Source organism: Microplitis demolitor, chromosome 6 (genome assembly GCF_026212275.2).
Source record: "Microplitis demolitor isolate Queensland-Clemson2020A chromosome 6, iyMicDemo2.1a, whole genome shotgun sequence".
NCBI classification, from domain to species: Eukaryota; Metazoa; Arthropoda; class Insecta; order Hymenoptera; family Braconidae; genus Microplitis; species Microplitis demolitor.
In genome coordinates, this window is record NC_068550.1 from 4,260,236 (window position 1) to 4,281,827 (window position 21,592).

The 21,592-nt window shown below is 30.3% G+C and overlaps 3 protein-coding genes across 5 annotated transcripts; 2 read left to right on the forward strand and 1 right to left on the reverse strand.

Moving 5' to 3' along the window:
• The first annotated feature begins 1,528 nt into the window (after window positions 1-1,528).
• LOC103573566 (arf-GAP with Rho-GAP domain, ANK repeat and PH domain-containing protein 1) lies at window positions 1,529-10,050 on the forward strand. The gene is made up of 10 exons (XM_008552717.3): window positions 1,529-4,165; window positions 4,306-4,495; window positions 4,973-5,096; window positions 5,585-5,821; window positions 6,781-6,993; window positions 7,485-7,906; window positions 7,988-8,227; window positions 9,300-9,502; window positions 9,581-9,622; window positions 9,711-10,050. Exons 1-10 carry the CDS (start codon window positions 2,334-2,336, stop codon window positions 9,847-9,849), a joined length of 3,642 nt encoding a protein of 1,213 aa, XP_008550939.1. The 5' UTR covers window positions 1,529-2,333; the 3' UTR covers window positions 9,850-10,050.
• Window positions 10,051-10,223: 173 nt separating this feature from the next.
• On the reverse strand, window positions 10,224-14,195 carry LOC103573577 (uncharacterized). Of its 3 annotated transcripts, none has more exons than XM_053739823.1 (6): window positions 14,078-14,195; window positions 13,191-13,328; window positions 12,872-13,019; window positions 12,387-12,617; window positions 11,002-11,168; window positions 10,224-10,929 (listed from the first exon to the last, which is right to left on the reverse strand). In XM_053739823.1, exons 2-6 carry the CDS (start codon window positions 13,326-13,328, stop codon window positions 10,435-10,437), a joined length of 1,179 nt encoding a protein of 392 aa, XP_053595798.1. In that variant the 5' UTR covers window positions 14,078-14,195; the 3' UTR covers window positions 10,224-10,434. The 3 variants fall into 3 exon arrangements, with proteins under 3 accessions (XP_053595798.1, XP_008550949.1, XP_053595797.1); XM_008552727.3 differs by having other exon boundaries at window positions 13,191-13,406; XM_053739822.1 differs by lacking the exon at window positions 14,078-14,195 and having other exon boundaries at window positions 13,191-13,695.
• A 1,898-nt stretch (window positions 14,196-16,093) lies between these two features.
• On the forward strand, window positions 16,094-19,961 carry LOC103573587 (RING finger and SPRY domain-containing protein 1). The gene is made up of 8 exons (XM_008552735.3): window positions 16,094-16,562; window positions 16,644-17,027; window positions 17,096-17,261; window positions 17,326-17,508; window positions 18,014-18,221; window positions 18,297-18,556; window positions 18,627-19,105; window positions 19,442-19,961. Exons 2-8 carry the CDS (start codon window positions 16,831-16,833, stop codon window positions 19,533-19,535), a joined length of 1,587 nt encoding a protein of 528 aa, XP_008550957.1. The 5' UTR covers window positions 16,094-16,562; window positions 16,644-16,830; the 3' UTR covers window positions 19,536-19,961.
• The last annotated feature ends 1,631 nt before the right edge of the window (window positions 19,962-21,592 follow it).

Below are 21,592 nucleotides of genomic sequence, written 5' to 3' on the forward strand. Positions count from 1 at the left end.
TTGTATAGCCAAAGTCACTATTTGACTTAAGGGCATAATAAAAAATTCCATTCAAAAATATATACAAGTTTCTTATTAATTTTTTCCCAATTAAAAAATTTTCACAGAGTGTCAGTAATTAGATTACTAATTAAATGCTAAATTACTTGACAGAAACTTTTTTTAGCCGCGAGCCGCGACAGATGGTAAACTTTCTAAGGGTTAAATCTCTCGTGATTGATCCGTTATTTTTCGATTGTTTAACATGCTACGAAAATTGAATGTAATTGAGGTAAAGAAGATTTTCTGGGAAGTAATTAGAGTTTTAAAGACAGCTAGGTTATTTACCTGCTAAGTCAATTATATAAGGTAAGAGAAATAATTATCTGGTACCTGAATTATTAAAGCATAGTCAGACGAAATAAATTTTCAGTTGCTTATATTTTTTTTAATTTTTTTCTTGAGTTCAAATTTTCTTTCGGTTACGCGGTTTTTGAGCTTACCATTAATACAAAAATTATTTTAAAAAATAGTTCGCTTTAGTTTCACTTCAATGCAGATTATTTTTAAATGCGATAAATATCCGTAGAATGGAAAAAAAAATATATAACTGGAAATTTTTTATCATTTTACCCCCAGTTTCTATACCAAGAAAAATAATTTGCAATTGCAAGTAAATATTATTTTTAAAAAATTCATATAATTAAATAGATATATATTTACAATTAGCTTAAATAAATTTATACTTAATTCAATAAAATTTTTATCAAATAAATGCAATTACTTGAATCTGAAATTTTTTTTTTAGTACTCCTGCGATTCCGTGCCCCGAATTTTCATTTCAAGACGTCACTGATCAGAACTTTTCAAATTCGAATTACAAAAAAAATCTCGGGTACTTAGTCTGTAATATAAATCATATTCAATTTTAATTGTATTAATTAATAAATTTAAATTACCTAACAAAATAAAAAAAAAATAAATTTGCCTTTATAATTAATGATCATTACCGGAAGTAAACTTTTATTTTTCCACTGTCTATCGTGGGAAATTTGATAACTTATTCGTCGCTTCGACTTTAATTGTCTCGATAATTTAATTTCATATAATAAATATATTCCTACCCGCACATATACATACAGATACATTTCATACATGACTCATAACTCTTCTTCAAACTCATTTATTATTTTTTATTTTATAAATTATACGTTTTATCTAAATGAAAAAGTCATTCAATCTACTTCATAACTTTCGTACCATTCATCATAAAATATTAACACAATCATAAATAAATGAATCATAAAAAATCTATGAAGAACCACAGCTTTGTTTATTTTTAAAATTCAAATTTATTTACGCGCCATTTTTTTTTTTTTAATTAATTTATTTATTTGTTTTGAAATTTACTTACAACTTTCTCACTACAAGTATAAAACATCTTTATACACAAATATATATAAATATATATTTATATACCTATAGTTGTATTGCAGAAGCGGGAGAATCTGAGTGGGGATGAGTTTAAATGTTAGGAGGGGATTTGAAAGAGAAAGAGGAAAAGTTAGTCGCATATGTGTGGGCGAAGCTGCTCAATCATAACTTTAAAACATCAGTTATATTTTACACTCCGTTATAAATATTTTTAAAAAATTAATTTCACTATCATATAACTCCAATTTAAAAAATTAATTTTCCTAAATATGACGCCGCCATTTTTAAAATATTTAAAAAATCTAAACCATCTGTTGCGTGGAATATTTGAAGTTTTTTTTTAAAATGTCAGTTGACGTGAAAGCATGAAAGTTATTTTGTTATCATACCTAGTGATTTTTAAATAAGAAATATATATAAAAGCTGTGTGTTTTTAAATGACATTATCTCACATTTAAACTCGGGTAATTGGAGCAACAAATGATTACAAGTTATTTTTAAATAACTTTTGATTAAAATTGATAATAGAATTTTTTTTATCAACCCTTTAGATAATTTTCCATTACTCCGAAGAAAAAAACGAAACTAATGTTTAGTAATTACGTAAAATGGAGTATTTTGTAAATAAATATGTGCGGCGATGTACAATAGTGATATTTGACATACGATACTACTGTGAGTCATACTAATGTAAGATATTTATGGGTTCTTTTGTATGTTATAAATGCACGAGGTCATGGTATGAAAACGCACGTGACGAACGTTGGACATTTAAAAAAAAAAAAAAAGCAACTTGGGTATAAAGTTTTAATTTGCTAAATAATTGTCATTGTTGATGACGTTTATTATTTTAATTACTTGTTATTATTGTTATTATTTATTATTGGAGTAATAGAAAGGCTGAGTAAGCAAAAATAATAATGGAGGTTAAACCAGTTCCTAAGCCGCGTTCGATTATACCAGAACGTCCTGTACCAGCTCCGAGAAATATCGGTCTTAATAAATCGGTGAATCAGTCGACGAGATCTTTGAGTCCTAGTGAATCATCCAGCCAGTCGGAGATGAGCGACGACCGCAGAAGCACCGAATCGCGGAGTAGTTTGACGGAAAAAAATTTGTTCAAAAATTTGGGATCCTCGTCTCGGCAGCTCAAAGATGAAATTTCGGAAAAAATGACAGTAAAAGGCAAGGCGATGATCTCGAGTACACGGAATGCGAGTATAAGGCTTGAAAAGTCGGTTAAAAATTTGCTGACCAGAAGATTGACCAGCCAAGAAGTCGAGGAGAGCAAAAAAAATGAAGATGATGTTGATAGATGTGTGTCAATGCCGGCTTGTGATGACATTTTCAAGTCGATATCATTTTACAGTCCGCTGGGATCAAATTTGAAGAGCATGAAAAATGAACAAGACTTGACTGAAACTCGATATAGTCCACCACCGCCAGTATATCCACCGCCTCCGCTTCCTGATGAATCCATCTATGACGAGCTTCAATCCGTCACTTCCGGTAGTAGATATGGAACAATGTCCTCCAGTGTTTCTGATCGACTTGGAGACTTTCCTGATGCCATTAGTTTGCTGACGTTTGCGCAAAACAAAAGTGACTCGGAATCGAATCAAAGTTTGAATTTTTCTGACGTTAACTCTAGCAGTCAGAGCCAAGATATTTCCAAGAGACTGTCACGCTCAGACTCTTGGACTTTTTATGACTCTGCGGATAAAAGTGATAAGCATGAAACTGATGGTTTAGAAACGATAGCTTCAAGTGCTGAGGAAGAAGAACCTATTCGTGAACGAGTCACTGATTCTTCAAACAGTGCCATGTCTGTTAGAAATTCTCTGTATGAAAATTGGAGCTTGTGGAAGTCTGATACTGATAATGAAAGTAAAAGTGAACCAGGCTGTCCGAGGCACAATAAATCTCTGTTGTTTGAATTTGATCCCTTTGCTAAACCAGAGGAAAATACTTACGGTAATTACGAGAACAATGACATGATGCTTTTGGAAGCTTTATTGGCAACTAGTGAGTCTCCAACAAGCGCTGGCAGTATTACAGATCTACGGGAACGAGATGAAGATACTGGAGAAGAAGACGTTGAAGAATCCACTAGTCCAGCTCCCATTTCTTCACCACCAGCCCCTCCAAGACGGTACGACTCCCTTCCGAAAAATGAGTACGACGAAGTCGAGCTCGTCGAAGCCCCGGAGAAAGTGGTGGGTAAAAATCCAGCGTTGCTGCCAAAGCTAGTTCATCTTGCCAGGAGAAAACAACCGGCTGTGCCACCGAGAAAGTCTTCCGTGAAAGTTTTAGATGAATCTGTAGCTGAAGAACCCGGAGCTCAAAATAAATTTGAAAATAATCAGGTATCCAAGCCCGCTGAGGAGAGAAAGAAAACAATGATGCAGAAATTGAAGCAACTGAGACATGATTCCACAGCCCACGTGAGACCCAACGTCATGAACTTTATGAAAAACACGAAATTACTTCGAACGCGGGACCAGGTGAAAAAAGTTTCCAGTGTCACCACAATGGAGCGGCCTAGTTCAGAGGCTCAAATAATTCCCGTTTGCCATCGGGGAATAGTTTATCGCTCGGGTGTAGGAATTGAGCGGGCAAAAGATCTAGTCCAACGTGCGGCAGTGCTGTCTGACCAAAAAATAAGCTTCTATGTCGACAAAAGCATGAGCACACTGAAAGAAGTTATCAATCTTGATGCCGTGCTGAGCGTTCATCTTCTCCAAGATGTCAAGTACGTACAATTGCCCACTTAATTACTAATTATTGTCTTTATTGACGGCAGTAAATAACGCAAATAAATATCATGACAAATAGCTTCAGCAATCGGCCATAGTCCATTATCATTTATTTGTTTAATTCTTTTTTACCCAGAACTGTAGACGGAGAAACGGTCCACTGTATCGCCGTCAGCTGCAAAGGCAGACCAAGTGTTCATGTTTTTTACGCAAAAGGAATAACTGAACGGAGAATATGGGCGCAGAGAATTCTTGAAGCACTTACTCCTGTTTTTCCGGCTAAATACTCTGCGGAATTAACTCGCGCTGGCTGGGCTTATCTAAAAGTTATTTTTATTTTTAATCTTTATATTATAAATATTTTTTTTTCTTCTTGATTCATATGATACCAATTCAAATCTTTATATCCGGAGTTAATAAAATATTAACTCTGTAACTTGATACACTTTTCAAACCGTAGATTAACAGGCCTCCAGTTACAAATTTAATTTATAAAGATTAGACCAGATTAAACTTAAACTACACTGAAAAAAAATTAACTTTTCGATTCAAGTTGAAGAATAATTTTTTTTAAAGAAAATCGAAATTTATTTACTCCAAAAAAAAAATATCAGCAGATTTCTTGTCTTAAAAATTATTTTCAATGAAATTTTGAAATTTTAGGACTAAAAATTTATCAGATTGAAAATTTCCCATCGCATAATTTTTGTAAGAAAATCCACTGTTTCTAAAAGTTATTTTTCTGTCAGTGTAAAGATAAAATGAAGATAATTTGTTATCTAATAAAATAAATATATTTTTAGGAAGGAGTTACTGGCTCTTGGTTTTCGGCATGGGTTCTATTGCAGCAGAGAACTTTAATTTATACAAAATCTCTGGATATTGTTGAATTTGAACAACTGGACCTGCGCAAAGCGCGATGCATTTGTAAGTTTTTCATATTTGTAACAAATAGTTTGTGAAGAAAAATAATAATAAATTTAGGATGTTATTTTTTAATCAACTGAAACATCTGCTGATTAAAATGATAAAGAAGTAGATAATACGTAATAGTTTTAATGAATCATTGGACGATGTGCTGCAGTTAATGATAACTCTTTCGCAACAGCATAAGAATAACATAAACTATCGTAGCAGTTTTGTCGGTGCCGGATGTCGTTATATTCTCAACTTATAACTTACAATATATAATATTAAACATTTATATATATGCATATATGTATATATTTATGTGTGCGCTTATGTTACGATACTGAATATCAAACAAAACAGTCAGCCTCAGACACAACTATTTTTACTACCATTGTTCAAGTCACGTTTTCTTTATGAATTTTTTTACTAGCTAAGCAAAATTATTATTTTTAGTTAACAGAAGCGTTGGAAATTTGTTTGCTTTATTTAGTTTATTATTGCAGTGATAAGAGAACAAGAAGGACCGATTGAAGGGGCTGAAAATATTCAGATTGTTGTCATTGATGCGGGACATGGAGCGTTACATTTAGCAGCTCCGGGTACTCGTGAAGCATCAGCTTGGAGGCATGCGCTCCATCAAGCTGCTACTAGTTGTGGTGCTGGATTGGATGAACAACAACTTACTCAAGATGACGTTCCAGTTATACTTGATAAATGCATCAATTTTATTTATGCACATGGTAATTTATTGATATGAAATTTTTGTTGGAATTAAAATTTTGTTCTTTGATAAATTTTCGGTTGTCTTCTGGTGCAGTCATAGTATAAATTTTTAAATTTAATTTTTTAATTGATCGGAGTAATATTGAGTATATAAATAAGTTTTTTTATTTTGAGTAACTATGAAAAAGTATTTTTTGTAGAGCAAAAAAAAAATCTTATTAACTTTTATTAATAGGAGAGAATAATTTAAATTTTTACTCAAGAGAATTTTTGAGGGAAACTTTTACGGGAATATTTTTATGATAAATTTATTAAAATTATTTTTAGCAGGAAAAGGAAGATAATTGACGTTCTCATTTAAAAGAATAAGAGAAATTTTGACAATAATTTTTACCAAGGTCTTAAAACTTTTGTTTTAGTTTAAAATTTTAATTTTTTTAGTTTAAGAAGAGGTTCGAAAAAATTTCAAGTGATGGCTTAGGTCTCACTTGACCACTTTGGCATTCCGTCAAATTAGACAGATGACCTAAAGTATAAATAACTAAAAAAAATATAAATTTTTATGACACAAAGACGGCATACAACTGCGTCCATGAAATTCATATAAAATATATAATTGTATTTAATATACTAGACAGTCCCTAGTTATATATCAAAAATTACATATTTACGGTTGATCAATTTAACATAAAATATTTTTCAACAAAAGGCGAATGACAAAACCATTTCCCGGATATTATTTTGCACGCACGATAAATCAAATACCCACGCAGCTACACGTGTCAGTCAATAGAATAAATAACATAAATATATTTTTTACTAAACGCTTAAATAAAAGTAAAACGTGAAATTAAAGTGACTATCTACCGTTTTATTTGTAGATAAGATAAAAAAACATGATAAATTATTTAGTAATATTTGTCGTCGGTTTTCAAATAAAAATGAAAACTGATAAAGTAATAAAATATACTTGTAGGAATAATGTCCGAAGGAATATACAGAAAAGGAGGATCAAGCAGCGCTGTCGTAAGATTATTGGAGGCGTTCAGAAGAGATGCGTGGGCGACCCAAATCACCCGGGGTTCTTATTCTGAGCATGACGTCGCAACAGTATTGAGAAGATTTCTTCGCGACTTACCCGAGCCACTTATTCCACCTTCTGTACACAATGATCTTTGCCGCGCATCTGGTAGGATAATTTGAATTTTTATCACCCATTAAACTGTTTATAAAACATACATCTATACATATATTTCATATATTACTGACCTATTTTTTTTTTATTATTACTTGTACTGGCTACTTAACTGATGAATTCAATAATTTAATGAGCGAACGTTGAACTCAAGCATGCAAACCCATTCAGCTGCTTCCAAGTCTATTCTTTATAATTTATATAATAAAAATAATATGTATACATATGTATATGTGTATACATATTGACAAGTAAAAGCTTATAGATTTTTTTTCGTATTGTTAAGCTGGAGGTCGACTGGATATGATTCATCTTGTATCTCTAAGAAGAAACTTACGCATATATTTTTTACCTTCTGTAAAAAAAATCATTTGAATAATTATTTTTGTACTTTGTACTCAATTATTCATTTTATAATACTAATAAGAATAATTAAAATAATGGTGATGATAATTAAAATTAATAATTTTTACTTTTTAATGCAGGCGTTGAAGATGATGAAGAACGCGCTAAAAAATACCGGGAAATTTTGATGCCTGTGCTAAATGAAGTGTCAACAAAAACACTGAGACGTATATTGGCACATTTGCACTGTTTAAGTCAGCAGAGCTCGCGGAATTTGATGACAGTCGAGAATATTTCCGCGGTATGGGGGCCGACGTTGATGCACGCGGGAAGCAAAAGTGCCGACGACTGGAACAGAGCTGAGACTACTGTCGTTGGAGACTTGATACGACTGTACCCAAAATTGTACCAGTTGTCGGCTGATGACTTGGCCAAGGAAGCCAAAATTCTTGAGGTTTTGGAGAGACATGTTGCTAATAATGGGCTGCGAGGCGCTCCGTCAGGCGACTTGAAAATTTGGATTTACTTGTTTACCAAAGATGGAGAGTGTGTTAATGTCACGGTAATTTTATTGGGTTTTTGTAGGAGTAAATATTTAGTGGGATGTTAATTTTTTTTTATTTTTAAATGGATCGCATAATAGATTGGGCCGCAAAAGAGCGCCGCTGACGTATGCAGAGAACTGTCGGAAAAAGCTAAAGTACCAGCTCATGAATTGTGTCTGCAAGAGTGTACACTGGGAGGTGTCCTTGAACGTCCGTTGCATCATGCAGAGAAAGTGTTGGAGGCTGTTGCAAGATGGGGGTACTGGGATCCAGAAGATCGCAAGGACAACATTCTTATCTTGAAGAAAGACCGTCTCTATAGAGATATCGTACCTCGGGTAATAAACCAGCTCACTTTTATTGCGTATTAATTTATTTAGGTATTTGTTTTGAGGATGTAGTTGGTGGTAAAAAATAATACGTATGTAAATATATAGCCTGTTTAATTTGTAATGGGTACGGGGTAATTTAATGAGTAATGGAGTAAACCGTGTGAATGCTGAGTGGGTTCAGGGTCGCGGGGAAGTGTAAATGAGTTTTAAATTCTGTTACGAGTCATGAATAAAATAAAACGGGCAACTGGGAACCAGTATAGATCAGATTGTAAGGGTTACAGTGAAAGGAGTGTTGAGCGATGTAAACAGGATGTAGCTTAATTGGACTTGACCGTGTAACTCGCTGACGCTCAATGTACGAGGGAGTACGCCATTAATTTATTACACTCAATTATTTTGTTTTTATTTACATTTTAGTTTTTGTGAATTTATAAATATTTACTCTTTGTATCCGAAGTCATTGGAACTTCAAAGTTTTTTAATCAGATAAATTGGAGAAAATTAATTTTAAATAAAATTGAGAAAATCTTGCGGGGAATTCAATAACCGACATATAATTGTAGGAAAAATAAATTGATAAATTACAAAAAAAATTTTCATAAAGAAACACAAGTAAAGAACGGAAAATGTTTGTATTATGTAGAGTTATTCTCAATAGAAAAAAAAATGCGGGCCTTTTCATGAAAATTCATAGACAACCTCATGATCCTCCCTTATTTTTCCCGCTGACGATGTCGTCAAATGGAACATTTTTTTCTTGACGGGGTTCTTCCTACTAAAGAACATCGTAATGAACAAAAAACATTTATGTTATGTGAAGTTATTTCCAAAAAATGAAAAGTTACGCGTCATTCTTTATGAAAATTCGTTTACTTTCTCACCGATCCTCCTTGATCTATTGCACGCGTGCTCTGTTGATAAAAAGACAAATCTAACAGGCTCTGAATTTCTATCTTTTTAGGCGGTAAAAAGTTTTGATTTTCTATAGATAGAGCTAGCTATTTCTAAGCAAAATAAAGTTACATTCTGTCAAATAGAATAAATATTTAAATTTACCTCATAATTATTTCCACAGATAAAACCTCCAATGACGATATCAGGAGAGCTGAAATTCGCGGATACTAAATCAAAAAGCTTCAAAACATATTTATTCGAATTCAGCCAAGCAAAATTGTGCTGCTACAAAGACAAAGCATGCGCAATTAAAATAAACGAGTGGAAAATAGAAGACATGATATGGTATCTAGGTCACGAATCCAAAAGGAATCCTCAGTCCGGGTAAGAAAACTCGCAGTTAAAATTCAAATTAAATAGTTTTTTATTACAACTAAAAGTATATATAAACATTTATTTCAGGTGGTCTATTACCTTCCTGCTTAAAAATAAAAAACCTACAAGGTATTTTTTACTCTCTACTATACATATATTAATTAATAGACCAAATAAATAAACAACCTACAGCTCTAAATATATATAATTATTCTAGATGCAAAGACAGTCCATTCTTCGGTAATATTTTAGCAGGCGCATCAGTGGTCGATCAGTACCGCTGGCTCGCAGCGATGCTCTTTGGCGAACACCAGCTAAATCTCCTGCCCTCAGCAATAAACTTAATGGATCCTTAATACAACAACTCTAAATTTCTACAAAACTAATTAAATATTAATTAAATCCGATCCACTGACAATTAAGTACATTAATTAACAATTTTTCATATTCACCATTTTCTTTTTTACCCAAAATCGTGACGTAAACTTTATACCTCAACGTAATTTTATAAATTAAGTAAATTTTTAATTAAATTGTCTGTGATTGGCAAAATATTTTCGTAAAGTATTATACATACAAATATATATATATATACGTAGATCTATATTCTTATTATAATATAATTAAAAACAAAAATTAATTATAACGTTGACTTATTTTATAAAAATATTTTAATGATTAAAATTTTTAATAAATTAAAAAAAAAATTATTTTAAATTCTAATGAGCATTTTTTCACTCCGTCATTAATAATATCATTAATCTATGACATAAAATATCAATATATCATAATAATTATTAAGATAATAAAATACTGAAAATTGACGTATGACTAAAACGGAGATTTTTAAAACTGTGAGTGCGTTGGTATTTAATTAATTAATTAATTAATAATAATTGTGATTGTAATTGTAGATGATATTTAAATTAAAATAAAGAATGTCATCGTCTGTTCAAGTTTGGATTGTAAATAGGCCGCGAATCAAGAGGAGCTCGCGAGCTTGATCTGACTTTCAAATACTGAGCGCGTTTGTCGCGTGTGCTCCAGTGGAGATAACAATACCATGACGCAATAAACGCGCCTAGGGCGTTACATATCGAGGAGAAGATTAACAAAATAGTGAGAACACCTTCGACTTCAGGACAGTTGAGATCAACGTACTTGAGAACCGGCTCGGAGGCACTTGCAAGCTCGCTACGTGATCTGCATGCACATGTCGCATTTATTACACGCGCTGGTGTGCATTCTAATCCGCTCAGTCTTATCAGGTGGATTGCGGATGTGATGCAGGCTAACAGACACGTTATTGCTGCGAGTACTGCGAGGAAGAAGCTCATTACTTTGGTCGCCGTTAAGCAGAATCCCGGACTCAGGCCTGGGTACTCTTTTTTGAAGCAGCAGAGCAGACATATTCCGAAACTTCCGGAGAAGAGTAACTGCAATAATAATTATGGTTGTTATTTTTTATTGATCATTGACGTGGTTTTATTTTATTTTATGTTAATTACCGGCATTCCGCTCCAGTATGGATTATCCAAAAATGGTAAATTTGGTGCCCATAAAAGTAACCAGAGTGACAAAGAGGTCACAGCAATGCCGATAATTGTCTGTAATGCTGCTAATGTACTTGATAGTTTACGGCGACGTAGAAGTGGAGGTCGTGATTTTCTTGGAACTTAAAAAATTTTTATTTTATATTTTTTATAAAATTAATTTACGGTGATAAAAAATCGGGTATTTAATTAGTAAAATTAATGAATTTAAAATATATGCTGATGATAAATTTCTAATAATAAGTATTTTAAATATTCAAATTTCGTAAGAATTTATTTAGATTTAAAGATTATAAATTTATTTAAATATTTGAATTTATCGACTTTGTAATTAATGATCATACATTTTTTTCATTTTAATAATTATGGATTTTTTGTTTGAGTTCAAAATTTTGAAATTTAAATTTTCTGCAGGTTAGATAAAATTTTTTAAATTTGATGCCGATGCGTTAAAAAATAAAATTTCCACACGTGAAAAATATAATAAATATATGACATCAATGGATATTCTTGTTCAAAAAAAAAATTCTACAAAAATATAAAAAAAATGGATTTTTTTCAATAACAAATTTTATCTCTACAAATAATATTTTCCTCCAATGATTTAAAATAAATAAAAATATGACTAATAAGATGCTAAAGGGTTAAAGAGTGTTAAGGACTCTATTTTCAGTTCAATTGTCCGTGAAAAAAAAAAACGTTAGTTAGTCACATTTTAGCTTTCATATCCTTATGAATAATTAAATTAGACATAAAGCGTTACTTCCACTATCCGCAATCCTCAGCGATCACTGACACGTGTGTTACTCATATAATTATTTCCCACTAAGCGTTCAAAATGCAAATTACTGAACAGGTCCTTAAATTATCCATCTACCAAATATTTAATTCCCACTATTCATATCATTCTTAAATTTAATCAGCCCACAGGTATTTGCGCTCTCTCTTTTCATTATAAAAATAAAAAAAAAAAAAAATAAAGTAGTCGAAACTGGTTCCGAGTTGAGTGTGTAACTCGTTTCCGGTTCGCTCGACCATGAGGTGTATTGTGTCGCGACTAAAATGACAACTGAGAAAAACTTTTATGAATAATAATAACACCCGTCCTTATATACATATATACCTACTTATATATTTTCCTCACACTTTTCATTTAATTCCTTATAAAAAATTTTAATTCAAATTCTATTACCATACCAGAGAAAATATTTACAACCAAACAGAATTCCAAGTAGTAATTATTTTAAAAGTAATTAAAAGTAATGACTAATTATTGGATATCTGTCCTAATTTTCAAAACTATTTTATCAATACAATAGATATTAAATAAATTAACTTACTGTTGCCAGTGCGATGCATAACAATCATTCTACTATGCCTTAAAGAACTACGCGTAGGCGTATGTCTTCCGGCAATTTGTGATGCTTTTAAATTAACGGGAACCGTCGTGGATAAACAATTAGCCATCGATGGTGCTCTATCACAATTATTTTTATTATTAACATCATTATTATTATTATTTTTCATGGTTTTATCTTTGACAGGTACGCTCCATCCAACAGTTGCCGCACCTAAATCAACAAATATTTTTTTATCTTTTATTTTAATTACTCATTAATATATTCCACATATCACATACATTCTATTTATTTAATCTAATGATTACTAATAAAAAATTATTTATTTAAAAATTTTTCCTTAAGAAATAAAAAAATCGGCATAAATTTAAATTTAAAATTGTAATTTGTTACGGATTTAAAATTCACGGTCACTTGATTTCATTTTATTAATTTTTAAAATATGAATATTATTTATATAATTTTACCTTGAATTTTAGGAGCTGCGGTCGTGTTATTTAGCAGATCATTATTTTCCTGTGATTCAGATTCAGTTGCTGTTGCGGGAATTGTTATTTTATTAAAGTTACCGACACTCATCGCGGACGTAACACACGGTGGCATAGTCGACGTGTCCTGCATAAAAAATATAAAAACCAACTGTTGATTCTTATTTAATATTTGAATAAACAATTCAAAACTGTTCAAATAATTCAAATAAAAATTAAAAAATTTTTTTTTACAAATTCAGGTAAAAAAAGTTTTGTAATTCGAAACCATAACAGACGCACATGACCACAAACTGACCTCTAAATTAACGTACGAACAATCTGTTTGAGTTCTATCGTTGCACTGTTCCGAGTCATCCTCCTCCTCATCCTGCTTTTGCACCTGAGCCTGATGATCGCACGGTGGTGGTGAACCGCGAGTCAAATGCGCGCGCATCTTAAACATTCCGGCGTCGGTCTTCTTGTTATTATTTTTTAATTAAAAGGTATTCAAGTCCAAGTCCTAGTCTTGGTTCTAGAAATTTTAAATTCCTTAATAATAATTTTTATTTTTTAAATTTGAATATTTCCCGCCAGTAAAATAATTTAAAAGTGAGTCATTTTACAGTTTGATAAATATAAATAAATTAATAAATTACTTATTTCCACTCTAGGTATCTAATGTGTCTAGGTAGGTCACGCATTGTGCGAATATGTTTTTACTGTCTCATTCTCTTACTCTTTATCTCTTTGTCAGTATTTTCATTTCATACACTCAAATTACGCAATTCAATCGTGTTAGTACACACATGTACAACTATATAGTTTTGTTGTACAATCAAGAACACGACAAATGCCAAAGCGTGAAAGTAAAACTTTTTTTTAAATAATTTTTTTTTTTGTTTATTAAAAAAAAAATTAATTATTTAATATAAATAAAATTTTTGTAGAAAAAAAAAAAATTACAAGGTGATTTTTCCTATAGATCGCTAATGACGTTAACTCAATGGTAATTATCATTAACACGCAATTCTAAATGACACATTTTTACAGGCGTTAAAAAATTATTTTTTAATTATTTATATTTTAATTATTGACTATTTTTTTAATGTCTTGTACATTAAAAAATGTGCCAGAATATTTTTAAATAGACGGCGAGTTAATTTGGGTCTACATATTTTTAAATTGTGGAAAAAATATAAATACCTTTTTTTTATTTAAATAGTTAATTATTATTATTAGTCGGGTTTTAATTTATAAGAATTTCATTTAATTAATTAATTTTTTTTTGTAAATAAAAATAATATTTGAATTTACGATGTCATTTAAGCGGCATCGCGATGACAACTGAATGAAAACGTTAGACTAGTCTAATGTCTATAAAAACCCCACCAGAATATTTAAATATTCTCAGACGGAAATATATATGATTAACTCTTCCTTGGTTTGTAAATTATGTGCAATAAATAATTGTAATAATAAATACTTATATCTGGGAATAATCAAAACTTAAATGTCGGATGTTGAGTAAATATTTGAGAAATTATTATTTTAATTCCGGTTAAGTATAGAAAGCAATTTATGAAATTTCAAGGTAATTTTAAACAAATTTGAGATTAAACAGTTTTAGTTTTAGTTATAGTTTTTTATGGGTTTAAAAATAAGTGTGCGAAGTCTATTTAATTATCTGTCATGTTTTAATGAACGGCGTATTAAGATAAGGCAATCTTAAGTAAATATAGATAGGTAATTATTTAAAAATGTTTGTGGAAAAATAATAATTTATTTATCAATGAAGTAAGATATTTATTTTGAGAGTGAGAACCGCTGACTTTCACTTAAAACATTTTAGAGGGGATTGGATATTTAAGTTTTCAATGGAATTCCCGTCTTTACTATTGATGCCTTGAGCTACTTTCATTCAATTATTTTACTTTTTTGCTATTACTGATCATTAATTTATTTATTATTAATAATCTATTTTTTACTATCGTGGCAATGGGGTAAGATATCTTTTTAAATTTGGAGCGCGAAATTTGAACTATAAATTTTAACGCGCGAAAAAAATCAAATTTTTATTATTTATAAATAGTATACTTTTACAGGCTTTTTTTTCATGAAAAATAATTGATAAGAAATTAATTATCATACAGTTATTTTGTAATTATATTCATAATAATTAATTTCATTTGTTATAAATAGCAGATGATAAATAAATTTTTTTATTTAGACAATAAATTCATTACTTTGTTTGTTCAAATTTTTTTAAATGAAAATCTAAAGTCCAGAGTTGATTATTCATTATAGATCCAGTTTTGTATAACAAAAATATTATTGTTGTGATTGAATAGAAAGAAAATAAATGATTTTTACAAAAAATTCAATAAAAAAATTTGCTAAAGGTTTTTTAATTGAAAAATTTATAATCGTCCTTTAACGGTCTCATGATTTTTGGCCTCAATTTCAATATAAAATTTCAAGACATTTAATATTTTTATTTTTTTTTATATGTCCATAATGAAACACTTAAAAAACATGTAGATCTGTTGGGCTGTAGATAGATCTTCAGAATAAATAAAATTAACTATCAAACTTTAAGAATTCAAAATTTCGCGGGCTTATAAAAAATTAATTATTTCAAAATTTTAGATCTGCGATCTATAGGGATCTAAGCAAATCTATAAAAATCTATAGATCTTCAGCTTAAATTAGATTATTTATCAAACTTCAAGAATTTCAAATTTCGCGGCCTTTATAAAAAATTCAATTCATCAAAGTTGTAGATCTAAGATCTATAGTAGTATATTATAGATCTAACTAAATTTACTAACATCAATATAGATCTAAAATTCAAAAAATTACACCCTAATCAGATCTGATATTAGATCTAAATTTGTTTTTCCCGAAATCTGTTCTTTGTTTCAACTCGAAAACTTACCAATTTATGACAAATATATCAAATACTTATTTACATAAAACGAGAACTGAATTCAAAATTTCCCGGGGACAGAAAAATTAAAAATTAAACTATTTTTAATTTATTTTGCCTCCGCCGAAATTTCCTCTATTTTCTAAATCAAAAAATTAAATTATTTCCACAAATGAAAATTTTCTTATTCTTCGCCACCTAGTGAAAGCATCACAAGTTAATTCAAAAAATAAACATAATAATAGTTGTCATTATTATCATTATTATCTTGTACATAAAAAATAGTTTTAGCACATACTGTAGTACAAAAACATGTATACTAAATATGCAATATGACACAAGGCCAATATATTCTCAAAAAAAGTATTAAAAAATATAAGAGTATCAGTATGATAGGATAATTGTTTGTGTTTACTGTAAACAATTTTTTTTTTCACCTATTTATATATTATTTATTTAATTAAAGTGTACATTGATTACTTTAACTCAAAAGTAATACAAATAAATATTCTGTATTCATATATTCATATACATATATATGCATACATGTGTAATGCAATGAGAATCAATGAGAATGGCAAAAGTACGAATCATAAGAACTAGAATTACGAAGAACTAAAAAAAAAATATTTTCTTTAAATTTATCAGATAGAATTAATTTTTTACCAAGTCTTTAATGTAAACATAAGTATGAGTTTATTATTAACTCATTAAATAATTATTTTTATTGCAAATTACTGGAACTTAATTGCAAAACTACAGGTAACCTAAAATAATTTCTCTAGGAACTGCAAGCTTGTATTTTTTTTTTATTTAAATAATGAAATTCAAAATTTGTTACAGCATTGGTGGATTTTCTGGACTAAGACCTGGAAAAATTTTATTTAACGTGGATTGTTATGTTGCTGATGATAAATAGATGAGAACAGTGACAATTAATCAGCAGAACTGGCCACCGCGGTACCTAGATGTGACGTAAAAAAATAATTTAAGGTGGTAAGCTAAGTGTCACCATCGTAAATCCGTGGGAATGGGAGCTTGCTTGTGCAAAGACTGTCCGGATGATCAAGACAATGGGAGCAATGAAAATAACGATGAGACCACGGTGCCGAGCAATGACAGTCATGCTGGTGGTGACTCATCGCCTGGTTTTAAGTTTCCGACCTCTGCTAATATAGACAAACTGGTCCTAGAGACTCTGGGTGTCATTGGTAGTCTTGTTGATAAGTAAGCGTATTATTATTTTTAATTTTCCTGTTGATTATTTACTAAAAGAATTATTTTTCTGGGTTTAGTGAACAAGAGCCGCCTCCTTCTATGCTTAAGCTGCATGCGATCGCTGATAAAGAGGAAGGATGGCTTCAAGTTGCCAGTTCGATGGTAAATGTCATCCCGATGCACAGTCCGTTAGGTCCATCTGTCATAACTTTACTTCTTGATGATTGTCCATTGCCGTCTAAGGTATTTTTTACAAATTTACATCTATTTTTTATGTATATGTTTTTTAATTGATGTTTTATTGTAGGAAACTGTATTGAAGTTGTCTCACATGTTTCAAGTGTCACAAAAGACTGGAAAAGTACAAACGAGTATAACGCAGCAGAGAAATATTTGTGTCGTACTCGGTTGTATTGCCGAAAAATTAGCAGGACCTAGTAGTATAGCCTTATTATCAAAAGCAACTTTAGACTACCTCGTATTAAATCTTGTACGTATGCTATTTTTAAATTTAATCAGTAGTAAGTCATTAATGTTGGTGTCTTGGGAGAGGTAAACAGTCTTTTGTATCTGCATCAGCTAGAATACCAACTGGTTCATCGCAAGTTGAGTTTCTGACATCGTAGATGCAGAAGACTGTCATCCTCAGATCTTTTCGTTTGTTCAGGCAACGTAACGACCTGATGCGCTTGCTAATGATCTTGTTGATAGAGAATTTCAGCAGTAATAGACTCGGTAGAGTTTGACTACTGGGGATGACCTGAGTATTTAAACAAATAATAATAACGATTCATGTTGTTGATGTCCATCAATATTAAATAATTTTTTTGCTTCACTATAAGACACCTGGATGTCATTGAAAAATTACTCAGGCGTTTGACGAAAAGTTTGCAATAAATTAAAAAATATACGACCAATTAGTCCTTATTTCCTGTCAATTTAAATTATTGTTAAATAATAATGATAATAATAATTAGGTGATTCTTTGATTGTAGAGAGAAGATGTTGAACCATATGTGGTACTATACTCATTAATAGCACTGGAAAAATTCGCTCAGACCAGTGAAAATAAAGTAACTATTCAAAGGAGACTTATGGAGGAAAAAGAACACCCCTTATTAGCTTTAGAAAAATGGGCTAATGAAACTCATTATGTACGACGTCAAGTTGGTTTTTCTGCTCAGTGGTGTTTGGATAATTTATGTAATTATTTTTATTAGTAATTTGTTTTTTTTTTTCTTTTTATTGATATTATTTTATAATAAAATTTATTTATAGTTTTGATAGAAGGTAGAAAATATTCTCATGATACTGTTGACTTGACTGGTATTAATGTGATGTTAAATACAAAGGATGTAAGTGAGTACCTGAAGATATCACCAAATGGTTTAGAAGCGCGCTGTGATGTCTATTCATTTGAAAGTGTCCGTTGTACATTTCAAGTTGATTCTGGAGTTTGGTATTACGAAACTCTTATTATGACCACTGGTGTTATGCAAATAGGATGGGCTACTAAAAATAGTAGTTTTTTAAATCACGTATGTATTACTTACTCTCTTCCTTTACTGATTCCCTTAAAATTTACGATTAATTAAAATAAAATTACAGGAAGGATACGGTATCGGTGACGATGCCTACTCATTGTCATGTGACGGTTGCCGCCGACTAATTTGGCACAACGCGCGCAGTGAAAAATACCACGACCGCGCGCCTTGGAAAGCTGGAGACGTCCTCGGTTGTCTTCTCGATTTAAATAAACTAGAAATAATATTTTATACCAATGGTGTTCCTTTGAAACCATGCGTCCAAGTATTCAAAACCGCAAGAACAGGATTTTTTGCCGCCGCCAGTTTCATGTCTTTCCAACAGTGTCTATTTAACTTCGGCAATGTGCCTTTCAAGTATCCACCGACCGACAGGGAGTTTAAAAAATTCAATGATTACGCGACATTGAGACCTGAAGATAAAGTCGTACTCCCACGGCATATTTTTCTTAATCAGTTGAGAAAATTGAGCGTTCGTGAAGACTCGTGTACCTTGTGTTATGATCAAAAAGCATCAGTCAGGTTACTGCCTTGTGAACACCGGTAATTTATTTCATTACTTATTAATTTATCAATCAATTTTTTTGTTTAAAAACCTTTAAAAAATTTTCAATGACTTCCCATTCTGTCACAAGTGTATTTAAATTTTATTAATTAATTAAAACTTTAATTGAAAAAAATAGAATTTTTCGAAAATATAAAATTTAAAAAACATTTATACTAATCAGTTAAAAAAAAATTTTTGAAAATCTGTAAGTAATTTTTTAAAAAATAAAATATTAATTCGATTATGACAGAAGGGTGAGTCATTGAAAATTTTTAAAAAGTAGGAGACACTGTCTGAAAATGGCTTAATTAATTGATTAATTAATTTTTCAGAGGATTTTGTCAAACATGTCCAATGCAACTTGTCGAGTGTCCAATGTGCAGAGCAACAATTGAAGAAGTTGCCGTCGAACTGGACAGTGTGTGACATCAATAAAACATATTCTCGCATTAAAAATAATTATAAATACTGTACAATCATTAATTCCATAATTAATCATTACTTTTAATTGATTTTTTTCTCTACTTATAATTAAACTTACAAGAGATTATTTTAATAAGCTGATCAACGAAATAAATTAATAATACTTTTTTGGGCGAGCCGTCAGTGCATTCCTGTTTTAACTTAATAAAATACACATCAGTATTTTTAAAAAACAATTACGTCGATTTAAAAAAAAATAAATAAATTATTTTGTTGACTGCCGCGATTACTCAGCTCTGATACAATACTTCTCTGCATTTAATATTATGAATTATATATATACATATACATATATATAAATTTAAATAATTAATAAAAGAGATATATATTTTAAATAACTATTAATTCCGTCTGATTTAAATTGTTGGTTATAAATTAATCAAAATATATATTAATAAAATTTTATCTATTAAGTCTTTCAAATTTCTGTAAAGTACTATCGATTTTATTGTTAAATAACTAATTGATAATAACTTTAAGTGATAAAGAAATCTAATACACTATTTTCTTGGCTGGATATTAATAAAAAAGCATAACGTTTTATAATTGGGTTTTTCTTTCCTATTTTTTTTTTAGTTTATAAACAATTTAATGTCTTGCTTAAAATATTTTTTTATTTCTACTCAATAATTTTTTTTAAGATTTTCAAAATATAAAATCTATACTCAAAGGGCTTGCAGGCAAACCGACAAAAGGGCCAAAAGGTTCATAATTCAAAATGACGAATTATAACCGCGTCAAATGGTCTGTTCGAATTCTCCGCTCGGCGTACTGGGGCGCTTGCAATATACCCGGGAAAATTTAAATTCATAATTAAATTTAATTAGTAGAAAAAAGTCACGGGACGGCCCGTGATTGAAAGATAATCTACGAGACAGATTGTAGTCATGCTACGAGAGAGATTGGAGTTACCACGAGACAGATAAGAAACAGATTCGAGACAAATTGGAGACAGGTTGCAGACACGGGACTACGTCCCGTATACACACATATATAAATATATTTAAAATACATATGTATATATATATATATATTTATAATAATTCATTAATTATATATTTTTTGTTGTTTTATTTCTATTGGTGTGTTCGGACTCGCCACCCAGGGTACTTTGACACTTTTTTCGCACACAATATTAAATTAATCAATAGACTTGTCTTCAACAAAAAAAATTTGAGTTTGATCTTATCATAGGGAAAATTTTCATTAAGTAAATTGGCAATCGCCATTTACATGAATTATCTCTCCGTATAAAAAGTTGTTATTACAATCGGCAGTCAACATTGCAGAATACACAGACATGAAAAATAACATTCATTAATAACATTAGTTGCTGTTTTCAATGTTGATACAGTACAATTAGAGTTCCTTTAGTAACCGAAACAAGTACACTTAACTCTAATAAGTATCCGCTTAAAATCTAGTCCGCAAATTTCAAAAGTTATGCAGCCAAATGTTTTTTACATCAATAACAATTCACAAAAATACGAGTTATCGTTATTGATTAAACGTAAATTGTTGTGCTGTCATCTAATTATTTTCAAATTACTAGGATTAGCTTCATGGAAAGTGAATATAATTAAAATTTTTGAATGCGAAAATAATAGAAATAATAATCCAGTGCTCGTAGAAACAAATTCAAATTACGGGTATTTAATAAATATCTTACTGATCGTGTCATTGTTTACATATTTCACAATTCTATTAATATTGGGATTATTTTCGGCAGCAAATTCGAAAATTGTAAAAATATTCGAATTAAGTTATCAGTTTCTGGGAGTTATAACAGTTATTATCGTATGGGTAATTTATATTTTATACGAAAAAATTATTGTCAATATTGTCAACACTTTGAAGAAGATTGATAACATATTGAAAAATTGTGACTGTTATAAATTCGAAAATAATTATTGTATGAACATTTCGTTTTTATTAAATTCTTTAATTTGTACTCTTTTTTGGTTGTTTGGAATCTTTATTAATGTATCAATAGCGACTCC